This window comes from Camelus ferus, chromosome 27 (genome assembly GCF_009834535.1).
Source record: "Camelus ferus isolate YT-003-E chromosome 27, BCGSAC_Cfer_1.0, whole genome shotgun sequence".
In the NCBI taxonomy this organism is placed as follows: domain Eukaryota; kingdom Metazoa; phylum Chordata; class Mammalia; order Artiodactyla; family Camelidae; genus Camelus; species Camelus ferus.
In genome coordinates this window covers 7060773-7073131 of record NC_045722.1, presented here as the reverse complement: position 1 = coordinate 7073131, position 12359 = coordinate 7060773, and the positions used below count along the sequence as shown (strand labels likewise).

General features: G+C 53.4%; 1 protein-coding gene across 3 annotated transcripts in view; it reads left to right on the top strand.

Annotated features, from left to right (window-relative positions):
* The window catches only part of ADAMTS7 (ADAM metallopeptidase with thrombospondin type 1 motif 7), a 40419-nt gene that overhangs the window by 12891 nt on the left and 15169 nt on the right, over positions 1-12359 (top strand). For all 3 annotated transcript variants that reach the window (XR_004315666.1, XM_032469098.1, XM_032469096.1), the window contains 4 exons: positions 1991-2074; positions 2424-2548; positions 3104-3253; positions 4400-4543. Coding sequence is in view for 2 of the 3 variants with exons in the window: in XM_032469098.1 (XP_032324989.1) it covers positions 1991-2074; positions 2424-2548; positions 3104-3253; positions 4400-4543 (503 nt within the window). In the remaining variant the exon portion in view is untranslated. The remainder of the gene's footprint in view (positions 1-1990; positions 2075-2423; positions 2549-3103; positions 3254-4399; positions 4544-12359) is intronic.

Here is a 12359-nt window from a genome sequence, read left to right as displayed (position 1 = left end):
ATGACCTTCTGCCTGACACTTGAGGCCTCCGTTTAGCTTCATCTGCCCATGGAGAGTGACCACTAAAGGCCAGGGTTCAGGGGGAACTGTTGCTGGACAGCAGGGCCTGGCCGCTGGGCTGGGGAGTGGGCAGGGCCAGGTTCGCAGGCCACAAAGTCCTCTCCTTTCATTCTCCCCGCTCAGGGGCTTAGCCTGAAAGAGGCCCAAGACCTTGGCTGGAGCCACCGATGGTTAGCTGGGTGCATTTGCTTTATCTTTTCTGAGTGTTCTGTGTGGGCCAGGTACTGAACCCTCCAGGCCCCCCTGGGTGACAGGTCAAGGATTTGGCCCCAGAGCCTGGCCTCTTCCTGCCTCCCTGTCCGGGATCACAGGAGGCATGCATTTGTTGTGAGCCCCACCCTGGAGGAGGGAGGCTATGTCTGGCTCTCACATTTCCCTGCTCTGGATGATACTAGGTTTTCCAGCATCAGTCAGGACAGAGTAGGGGCACCTCCGAGTCTAACAGTGCTAGACACCCTGTAAGGGGACTCTAGGAGATGGCAGGGGTAATACGGGATGGCATGCAGCCAGCCTCTGAGGAAGGCTGGACCGTGTGTTAGGGCGGGAGCCTTGTGAACACCCGCTACTTGTCCAGGGTTCCACATGCACTGCCTCATCTAAGCCTCAGCCCCATTTTATAGTTGAGGGAACAAAGGTTCAGAGAGGCCAAGGGACTTGCTCAAGATCACACGACTAGTAAGTGCCAGAGTTGGGACTAGAGCTCAGATTTGTCTGCTTCCAAAGTCATCTGTCCTCAGTGCCCCTCAGCCTGCCCAGAGAGGGACAGCTAGGTAGCTACGGTGACCAGGATGTGCTAGAATGATGGAGGGACGGGGTGGTGGAGATGAGGAGAACTTACCCCCTTTTTCCCTCCGGAGCAGATGCTTGTTCATGTAATGTGCCAGGCCTAGGACTACTGTCTTTACCCTCTGGACAGCGGAGACCCACTCATTGCTTTCAGCAAGGGCATAGTGTGATTGGGTTTACATTTCAACGACAGATGACAGGGCTGCGAGGCTGCAGGTGGGCTCAAGGGCAAAATGTAGGAGGCAGAATCGGTTGATGTGGGGGAGGAAGGTGGCGCAGAAGGGCTCCCAGGCTCCAGTGTGTGCGTGGAGGCGACGGAGGCACATTGCATTACCGTCTTCACCGTTTCTGAAAGTGCCATTCATCCCCATTATCAGGGGCTTTTGTGCCCTCTTAACAGCCTGTGTTTTCTCCATTCCTATTTGAATAATATTTTTCTTGATGGAATTGCTAGAAGCCAACTCTCAGCTGGTGTGTCTGGACATCTCTGCCTGCTGGGAACCCAGCACCCTTCCCTAGTCATGGACTGGCCTCTTCCTCGTTCTGAGGGAGCTCTGAAAGACAAGATCGCTTTCCCCCATTTCCTTGCACCTTGGAGCACTGTCCATCTTTAGGGGTGGCTTTCTGTCTTGGGGCTGAGTGGGGAGCCACCTATGTAGCTGAGTGGGAGCCTCTGAGAAGCGTGCACACCTGCCCTCTTGGCCCTGTGGCTCTCAGCCCCAGGGAAGATGCACCTGTGCCTGCCTCCGTCCCTCCCCCAGGCTCTGTACAGGTCATCCCTTGTGCGAGGGCTCACTCCTGGAATGCTGACCCAGCACTCCCAGGACAGGAAGGGGCTGCAGGGCCCTAGGATGAGCCAACAAGCCAGCATTTGGAAGTGTGAGCTGGGGAATAGGATCCCAAACTGGTGCTCAGGACTGCCCTGGGCCTGGGAGGGGCCGGGGAGGCCCTCTTGTCCCCCCTGATGCAGGGTTAAGGAAGTGTATGTACAGGTGTGGGCACTTCCACGTATGGGATGCATGTACTGGCTGAGCTCCCCTGCCTGTGAACTTGGCTGTGCCTCCCTCCAGGTGGGTTGGAGGTGGGCAGAAGCTGCTCATATCTTGTATCCAGGGTGACAGCCTGACCCTTATCTCTCGTGCAGGTGGCCGGCTTGTTTCATGACCCTAGCATTGGGAACCCCATCCACATCACCATTGTGCGCCTGATCCTGCTGGAAGATGAGGAGGTAAGTCACATGGCCTCACACTGTCCCCTGGGATAGGCATCGTCTGCCAGAGCCCTTCTGCCATTTACCTGAGCTGTCTTGTGTGGAAGGGCACAGTGAGGGCCTCCTTGGCCCAACAAGTGTCATCTGTCACCCCCAGCCCCTGGCTGACCCTCTTTTAGGTCCCCTCTGGGGGGTGCCTGTGGGAGGGGTGGTCAGACTGGAGGCTGGACTGGGACCCACAGACCTTGGCTGCTTGTCCGCCGCTGCCACCTCTGGGTCTCTGTCTCCTGCTTTCATGTGGAGGAGAATTTGGCTTAGCCCTTCAGAGCTCAGGGGGAGGTTGAGTGGCCGTTCTCTCTGCCCCCAGGAAGACCTAAAGATCACTCACCACGCAGACAACACCCTGAAGAGCTTCTGCAAGTGGCAGAAGAGCATCAACATGAAGGGGGACGCCCACCCGCTGCACCACGACGCCGCCATCCTGCTCACCAGGTGCCGCCAGCTGGGAGGGGCTGGGCCGGGGGTGCGGCCGGGAGAGCCTGCCTTGGAGGGAGGTGCCCCTTGAGACTCAGGGAGGAGCCCCGGGATTGGGGGAGACACGGCCCTGCTCTCAGGGAGCCGTATTTTGAGGAGAGTTTGCACACCTTTGACCCACGACTGGAAAGTCTCACTCTCGTACCACGCCCCTCCAGCACGACCCCAACCTCTGACAACCACTGATCTGTTCAGAGGAGGCAGTATTTTTTAACTCCAGGTGTAGTTATTTCCCTCTACTGGGCTCTGGCAGCTTCTGTCAGCATCCTCGCTGGGGTAGGAACCCAAATTGTATGTGTGTGGGTCTGCTTCCCAGGCCCAGACAGGTGTCCTGTGTGAACGAGGGCACTTGCTTCCCAAGTGGCTCCTGCTCTGGTCTCAGAGCAAAGGGAGGCGCATCTCTCTCCCTCGCTTCCTCGGAGTCAGCATGGGCCCTTCCCTGCCCCCCTCAGCTTGGATGGGCCTGGCTCCGGGCCAGGTCAGCCTAAAGGCCCCTTCTCTCTGTCTGTGCAGGAAGGACCTGTGTGCAGCCATGAACCGGCCCTGCGAGACCCTGGGCCTGTCCCACGTGGCGGGCATGTGCCAGCCGCACCGCAGTTGCAACATCAACGAGGACACGGGCCTGCCCCTGGCCTTCACCGTGGCCCACGAGCTCGGGCACAGGTACCCCACCCCCTGCCCCCACTGCCCCCACACTAAGAACCCAGTTTCACCTCCAAACCTGCGGGCACCAGACAGCCAAGCCGATGGCCCGCAAAATCCCAGGGAAGGGAGCCCTGCCTTGGCGGAATGAGCCCAGCCTGACCACGTGCTGTCCCTAAAGTGTCCCTACCCCACAGCCAGGCTGCTTTCCTGTTAGATAGGAGAGGGGCCCACCTGGCCTGGAGTGGGTCTTATCTGAAGTGGAGTTGAGATGGGTCAGAAAGTCACCATAGTCTTTGTCCCTTCCTGTTGCCCTCACTGCTTATATTTTTGACTCTTGGTCCCTACCACCCCCCTATTCCTAATTGCTCTGTGACCCTAGGCAAGTTCCACACCCTCTCTGGGCCTCTATGTGCTCCCTGTTGATCGAGGAGGTTGGATTCAGTGATGTCCAAGGCTCCCTCCATTGGACACCTTTACATGTGGCTGTTATGCCTAAGCTTGGCCCGTGCCCTCAGCCACGTGCCCAGGCTGTTTAGCTGTGAATAAGGCAGCATCTTAGATGGTCTGGGAACCAACGAAGGCAGGCTCGCAGAGAGCTCCATGGCCAGCAGTGTTGGGTCATCACTGAGGACTGAACGAGGCAGAGTTTCTGAAAGTGCTTAGTGAGGCACCTGGCACAGTAGCAAGTGCTCAGCAGATATGCTCTTTCTCTCATGTCTGTCCCAAGGATGGTCTCCTGAGACCTTTCCTGGGGGAATACAGCAGCTCAGACTCCCTAACTCCAGTGCACAGCCTTGGGACAGGACCTGAGGGGTGGGAGGACCTCTGCTTTCCTGGTACCAGTGAGGTTGCAGGGGCCACAGTGGCCTTTTTGGCCAGCCCACTGCAGGGGCAGGGCTGCTCCACGGCCCCGGTACTCAGTTCAGGCTCAGGCTGGCGCACCTGCAGGAGGGCCCCGTGGGATCCTAGTTGTCACACCCACATTTTACCTTAAGGAAACTGAGGCTCCGAGATGGGCCGTGATTTTCCCAAGGCCACAGACTGGTTTGGGGGCAGAGCCAGGCCTGGGAGCCAGGTTTTCGGCACCTCGCAGAAGTCCGAGGGCGGGGAGGGCCGGCGGCTTCCCGCAGCTCACCCGCCCCTGGGGCCTGTGCTCTCACGCAGTTTTGGCATTCAGCATGACGGAAGCGGCAATGACTGTGAGCCCGTTGGGAAACGGCCTTTCATCATGTCTCCACAGCTCCTGTACGACGCCGCTCCGCTCACCTGGTCCCGCTGCAGCCGCGAGTACATCACCAGGTTCCTCGAGTAAGTCCTGCCCCCAGCCCGGGGCCTTGTCCAAGCCCCAGAGGCCAAGGTCCGATGGGGAGATGCAGACAGCAGCCCTCAGTGCCAGGGCAGAGGGAAGCACGGGGGCACCACATAAAGATGGGGCGGGGTCCCGAATGCCCGCTTCTAAGGGCCACCTGAGCTACACCTTGGAGGATGTGCAGGAGTTCATAGCGTACAGGCGGGAGAGGAGTGGTGTTCCTGGTAGAGGCGGCACTGGGATAAGGCCCGGGACGTGAGGGGTGGGATCATTTTCTGGGAACAGCGGGATACTGAGTGAGGCTACGGGAGCTAGACAGGATAGGAAAGGAAGCCGGAAGCGGTGCCCGGCTGGCCACATGGCCGCAGGGTCCAGTGAAAAGCAGGGAAGACGTGCCATTAAAGTTACTGAAAAAAAAATCTTTTCTTTCATGTCCCCTTGATTTGCCAGTGGTATTTTTTATTTGCTGTTCAATCTAAGTGAAAACAAATTAAACATTTAAATGATTGGCACAAGTTTTGTTTTTAATCAAAGTATTATTGATGTACAATATTATAGAAGTTTTAGATGTAGGAAATAGTGATTCACAATTTTCAAAGGTTATACTCCACTTACAGTTATACAATATTGGCTATATTCCCTGTGTTGTACAGTATACCCCTGTAGTTTGTTTGTTTTGTGCATAGTACTTTGTACCTCTTAATCCTCTACCCCTATCTTGTCCCCTCTTTCCTCTTCCCACTGGTAACCAGTGGTTTGTTCTCTATTATATCTATGGGTCTTTTTCTTTTTTGTTATATTAACTACTTCTATTTTTCAGATTCTACGTAAAAGTGATTATAGTATTTGTCTTTCTTTGGCTTGTTTCACTTAGCATACTATCCTCCAAGTCCATCCATGTTGTTGCAAATGGCAAAATTTCATTCTTTTTTAATGGCTGAGTAGCATTCCATTGTATGTATGTATCACATCTTTTTTATCCATTCATCTATTGATGGATACTTAGGTTGCTTCCATATCTTGGCTATTGTAAATAATACTGCTATGAACATTGGGGTGCATGTATCTTTTCAAATTAGTGTTTTTGTTTTTTTCGAATACATACCTAGGAGAGGAGTTGCTGGGTCATATGGTAGTTCTATTTTTAGTTTTTTGAGGAGCCTCTGTGCTTTTTCCACAGTGGCTGTACCAATTTACATTCCCATCAGCAGTGTACAAGGATTCCCTTTTCTCCACATCCTTGCCAACATTTTTTATTTGTGCTCTTTTGGACGATAGCCATTCTGACAGGTGTGAGGTGGTATCTCCTGATTCGCAGTTCTCTGATGATTAACAATGTTGGGTACATTTTCATGTGCCTGTTGGCCATCTGTATGTCTTCTTTGGAAAAATATCTATTTAGGTCTTCTGCCTATTTTTTAATTGGCAGAACCATTTTTTTTTCAGTTAGAAGATTTTTTTTGTTTGTTGGAGGAGGAGGTAATTAGGTTTATTTCTTTATTTTTAGAGGAGGTACTGGGGATTGAACCTAGGACCTTATGTGTGCTAAGCATGCGCTCTGCCACTTGAGCTATCCCCTCCCCTCTGGATTGTTTGTTTTTTTGATGTTAAGTTGTACAAACTGTTTATATATGTTGGATATTAGTCCCTTATTGATCATATCATTTACAAATATCTTCTATTCAGTAGGTTGTCTTTTTGTTTTGTTGATGGTTTCCTTTGCCATGCAAAAATTTTAAGTTTAATTAGGTCCCATTTGTTTATTTTTACTTTTATTTCCTGTGCTTTAGGAGACAGATCCAAAAAAATATTGCTACGATTTATGTCAGAGTTTTCTGCCTATGTATTTTTTTCTAGGAGTTTTATGGTTTCCAGTCTTACGTTTAGGTCTTTAATCCATTCTGAGTTTATTTTTGTACATGGTGTGAGAAAATATTCTAATTTCATTCTTTTACATGTAGCTGTCCAGTTTTCCTAGTGCCACTTATTGAAGAGACTGTCTTTTCTCCATAATCTATTCTTGCCTCTTTTGTCATAGATTGACCATAAGTGTGTTTATATCTGGGCTCTCTATTCTGTTCTACTGATCTATGTGTCTGTTTCTGTGCCAGTACCATGCTGTTTTGATTACTGTAGCTTTGTAGTATAGTCTGAAGCCAGGGAACATGATACCGCCAGCTCTTTTCTGTTTTCTCAAGATTGTTTTGGCTATTCAAGGTCTTTTGTGTTTCCATGTAAATTTTTAAATTATCTGTTCTGGTTCTGTGAAAAATGCCATTGATATTCTGATAGGGATTGCATTGAATCTGTAGATTGCTTTGGGTAGTATGATCATTTTAACAATGTTAGTTCTTCCAGTCCATGGACAAGGTATATGCTTCCATCTGTTTGTGTCATCTTCAGTTTCTTTCATCAGTGTTTTCTAGTTTTCCAGGTACAGGTCTTTTACCTTCTCAGTCAGGTTTATTCCTAGGTATTTTATTCTTTTTGATGCAATGCTAATTGCTTCCTTAATTTCTCTTTCTGATAGTTCATTGTTAGTGTATAGAAATGCAACAGATGTCCGTATATTAATGTTGTATCTTGTAACTTTACTGAATTCATTGAGCTGTAGTAGCTTTTTGGTGGCATATTGTTCTTATATTAGTTATTTGACAATCATCTTTCTTTTATTTTCTCCTTATGGAACTGTTCATATTCAGCTGTTCTCTCTCACATTCTTATTTTTATACTTTTAACTTTTTGTCTCATTCTGTTTTCTGGAAGACATCTTGATTTTTACCTTACAACCCTCTATTAAATTTTTAAATTTTTAAAATTGTACTTTTAATTTCCTGAACTTTCTTATTCGCTAAATACTCCTTTTTATTATCCTGTCCTAGTTTCATGGGTGCAGCATCTTATCTTTCTGAAGGTATTATTTATGGAGATTTAATGTTTTTCTTTTGCTCTCTGTAGTGTCTTTCTTTCCTTTGAGTTATTTTTTTTAAAGAATCTTTCTTTCACGTTAAAGGTTTTCTTAAAATGGTGGCTGTATTCCCTCTGTGGAAGGAGGCTCTGGGATGGCGGTCAGGAGGTCTGTGGACTGGGCAGCACTTTTCCAAGTCTCTGCTGAGGCTGGCTGGGACGGGGCTGTCTCTTTGGGAGATTGTCAGATGTTGGTATCTCGAGTCATTTTTCTGAGTGATTGTTTTCCCAGAGAGGCACTCTCTAGTCTTTTCCTGGGAAGATATAAGTCTGGCTCCAGCATTCTGGCCTCTAAATGGGGAAGGAGCTTGGCCATTATCTCAGCTTCCTTGTGTAGGTGTTCACTTGTCCCCTTTTCTCTGTAGGTCCCTCTTCCTCAGGCTTTCTGCTGCGTCAGGTGCTCCTGGGCCAGATCTCCTGACTCACCCTTGCCAGAGAGCGACCCCGGCCCTCTACCAGGCCAGGTGGTGGCCATCGCCTGGCCACACAGAGTTGGGGGAGGGGGGGGTCTAGGGTCTGATGGGGTCTTAACAGACTTTCAGCCAAGCTCTTGTCCTCAGTCTACTGGCACCCAGGCCTCCAGGGATCCCTGGGGCCCTAATTCCTGAGCCCTTCCAGTGTCCCACTTCTGGGTGTTTTCTCCCTGCAGGACTGGCTCCTGGCTTTCACTGCACTGCTAAGTTAGCTGCTGCTCAATCATCTGCTTTTCAGCTTCTAGAATTTTGCTGACATCTTTCATCTGCCGTCATCACCTCTCCCTTGCCCTTTGTCCTTGTCGATTTATGCTTTGTTTATTCCTTTACTGTCATCTTAGTAGGGTTCTGGAAGGGAATGGAAATAAATCTGTGTCTGCTCAATGGGCCGTATTTTCTAGGAGTTCATTCATTGGGTTTGAAGCCAGGATGTGACCAGGTCTGTTATGGATGTGAGACCAAGGATTCTGGGCTCCAATAGAGGAGGGATTACTGGGTGGAGAATGGGACTAGAAGCAGAGAGGAGTTCAGTTTGATAGTTAGGACCCTGGACTCTCGCCCAGGCTTCTACCCGTGTTGACAGACAAGTTACATTAGCCCTTAAGCCTGGGAGACTGGGGATAATGATGGGAGTGCCTCCTGGGTTGCTCTGAGGATTAAATGAGCAGACATGTGAAGTGTGTAGCACAGCACTGGAGACGTGGTTAGCATTCAATGCTTCATGACTCTTATCACTGCTACCAAGTGATAAGTGATAAGGACCTGAACCAGGGAAGTGGCCCGGTCAGGGAGAGCAGGGTTGAAATAGTCCCCAGGGTCTATTTCCTTCCTGATGTGGGGGCTGAGAGTGAGAGAATGGCTGGGAAATCAGGAGAGTAGCCGCCCATGCAACATGCTCAGGGCTTGTTCGAGGCTGCCTCCACCCAGGGTGCCACCCAGCACCCTGGCCTCAGGACAGACAGACAGATGCGTCTCTGTCTTCATTCAGCTGCTGGAATGTGTGAGGGACTTGGCTGGAGGCCTGGGGCGAGGGTGGGAGGAGAGGGTGAGAGCCTGAGCCGGCCAGGGCCTCCCAGAGCCTTGGCCCGAGAGGAGAAGGAAGATAGACACATGCGTGAGGCCGACAGAGGGGGCTGGGGAGGGAGGGGAGTTCATCTTCCCAAGGGTGGTCACACTCTCACCTTGCCATCCTGGAGGGTCTGGCAGGAGGGGATGACAAGGCCTAGGACAGGTGCGGGGGGAGTGCTCAGAGGGGGAGCGTGGTACCAGCCTGTCCTCTAACTCCTGCGCCCTCCGTCTCCTTGCTGGGGGTGGGGCAGAAGACAGAGGTCAGGCCCTACCTAGGCAGGGTGGGGGGCTAGAATGAGCAAGATTCATAGAAGGAAGGTGTCAGGTGGGCTCAGGCAGTGTTTCTGGGGCTCAGAGAGGTAAGTCTCAGAGACATTCAGACTGTCCTCTCTCCCCACTGGACCCAGCGCTCCTCTGCTCCCTGCAAATAGATGTTTGTCGGGCTGCACAGATCCAGACATTAGTGACTGCCACTTGGTCTCAAACTTGCGCTCTTGCTGTGCCAAGATACTAATGTGTCCTGTGCCCTGGGGGACAGCGGGAGAGGAGACAGTGTAGCTGTCCTCAGGGCCCTCACCATCTTGGAGGGGGGCAGACGTGTGACAGTGCTGGGTGATAAGTGCTGTGGCAGACAGCCCTGTGGGGGTTTGTAGGAATCTAGAGGGGGCACCAGCACCCCCAGGGTCAGGGACATCATCTCTTAGAAGGAGCCTTGGCACTGCCCTGTGAGGACTAATGGAGCATCCTGAGGAAGAAGGATGTTCTAGGTGGGGTGCATGGCGTGGTCAAGGGCTGGCAGTGCAGAAGCGTGGGGTGGAATGGAGAATCTTCAGGAGGTGGTGGTGGGGCTGGAGGAAAGTTTCTGGAGCCTGTGGGCATTGGCCAGTCCAAGAGGGTCAACCTGAAGAACTTGAAGGGCCTTTCTGAGCTGAGAGTGCTTTAAGGGACCCTGCTGTCTCCTGAGGGACCTCTCGTTTCATGAACCACTACTTGGACCTGGGGCGAGGGAGGGGAGGCCCGCTCGCTCCATGCCCTCGCAGCCAGGACTTCTGCAGGAGAGAGGCAGGCCTGATTGTGTGTCAGGCCCTTCATTTCACCCCCGTCCCCACCATCCGGTGACTCCATGAGCGGGCCCTGGGGTGGGAGGGGAGGGGGCACACAGGTCCCTCTCAGACGATGGGAAGCTCTTTGCAGTCCTTGAGGTGGGAGTGACACTTCTGACCGGAGCCACCGTTGTCTTCTCTGACCCCATGTGGGGCTGCCCAGCCCCGCTATAATTAGAGCGAGGACGGGCCCCGAGGGGAAGGGCTGACATGTGCCAGCAGCAAGGGGGGCCTGGCGGTGCGCCGACCGTAGGAAGGAAGGGCCGGCTGCCGGCCGGCCGGCCGTGTGACTTTTCCCAAGTAGATGCTGCTATTTATACCTCTGTTGCTTGGGATCACAGAGGCTGCCTTAGTGCCTTACAGATAAGGATGTGAAGGCCCAGAGTGGGTGAAGGATGGCCCAAGGCCACACAGCACCCGTAGCTGGGCAGAGCGGAACTTGGGGTCTGACTCCACAGTCAGCATCTGGGCCTGAACCTGGCCCTTATCCTGCGAGGGCCCTTCAGGCCTGCAGCGTCTCATGCCCGTTGACGGCCTTGGTAGGTGATTGTTGCTCTGGCCACCCAGCAGCAGACCCACGAGAGCTTGACAGCACAGCACATCAGCGCTGGGTCCTATCTAGGAAACTGGAGGGCTGGATGTGGCCTGGGACGGTCGGTGCAGGGCTGAGGCATGTTGGACCTCCAGTCGGAAGAGCCCCCTGGCTAGGTCTGAGTAAGAGGAGTGGGCCAGCCCCCCAGCCACATCTTGAGTTGTGTCCTGCCAGAGGGAAAGGAGCCCCAGGGTCAGGCTGACCCTGCAGCTCACCCCCGACAGCTTCCTTCAGCTGCTGCTCTGCCCCGGGGTACAGGCCCAGGGTGCCCCCAGGCTGAGGCCAGCAATCAGAAAACTCCTTTATCCCTGTCAGGCCTCAGCTGCCATGATTTTGAACTTACTTTTGGGGTGAAGTATTTGAGGCCAGGCTTGAGGTCGGATGGCAGGAGCCCTGCACCGAGAGCAGCCAGGCGAGTAGACACATGTGGGCACTGGCAGCCTGGCCTGGCATCAGATCCTGACCATCACGAGTGATTGGGAGCAAGAGGTAGGTTGCCCCGGCCCTGGGTGTGTCAGGAGATGCCGAGGTGGGTTTTCTGCCTAGGGGGCTGTGAGGGGCAGGTGAGAGAGCTTGCTCAGCGCCCAGGGCCAGCCCGGCCTGCACTCACCCAGGGCAGCGGGCTGGGTCCCACGCCTGCTCATTTGCTGAAGCCCGTTTTAGAGGGTCCATTTCCAGCTAGCACAGGGGGTCCAGGCTGGAGAAGGGTCCCCAGGATCCTCAGCAGGAGTCTAGTCACTGAGGCTTTGCTCCCTGCAGCTCTCAAGGATGCAGGGCCCTGCCACCAGCCAGGGGACTTAGGAGACCACACAAGCCACCCAACCTGGCCTGGGGTCACAGCTCCCAGACCTCTGCCTCTGAAATCTGGACTCCAGGATCCCAGTGGCTGGCTGCCCCCCAGCCTCTCCCCACACGGGCTGTACATTGGCCTGTTTCTTGGCCCCTCCGTTTTCTCCGGCTCCTCCACAGTCCGCGGTGTCTCCTCGTTCCCTCCCAGCCAGACCCAGCATCCATAGCCTCTGCCCTTCTTTCCCATGTGTCCCTCAGTCCTAACCAGGACCCCCTGCTTGTCCTGGCTCGTCATGGCACCAGTCACCCTCAAGTGTCCAAGACTGGAAAACTTAGGGATTTCTTCCTCCATCTACCCTGCTTAGCCTGGGACCCCAAGTTCTACTGCCGGGGAATCCTGGCAGGAGGAAGGCAGGAGTAAATAAGGGAGTGATGGAGGCAGACAGCCTGACAGGCAGGGCTGCCTCTGGGCTCTCTCCCAGGTTGGTGGCTGAGCAGGGGGCAGCCTTCAGGCCTTGGTCTTCCCACAGGTGACCCTAGGTCTCAGCCCGGAGCAGGGCCACCAGAGGCCTGCTGCTGTATCAGCTGTGACGTGATGGTCTCCAGATCCCGGGCTGAGGGGTGGAAGCTGCAGGAACTCAGAGCAGGGTTATGTGAGGGCTTAGTGGTCCAGGAGGCTTTAGAGGGAGGGGCCTCTGGGCAGGATCCTGGGGAGAGTGTTGTGGGTGCAGGGAGCAGTCCGTGGAGAGTCCTGGCACTGGAGGGCAGGGATAGTGGTTCAGCCAGCTGGAGGGCCCTGGAGATGGGTGGGAGGGGCTGGGGA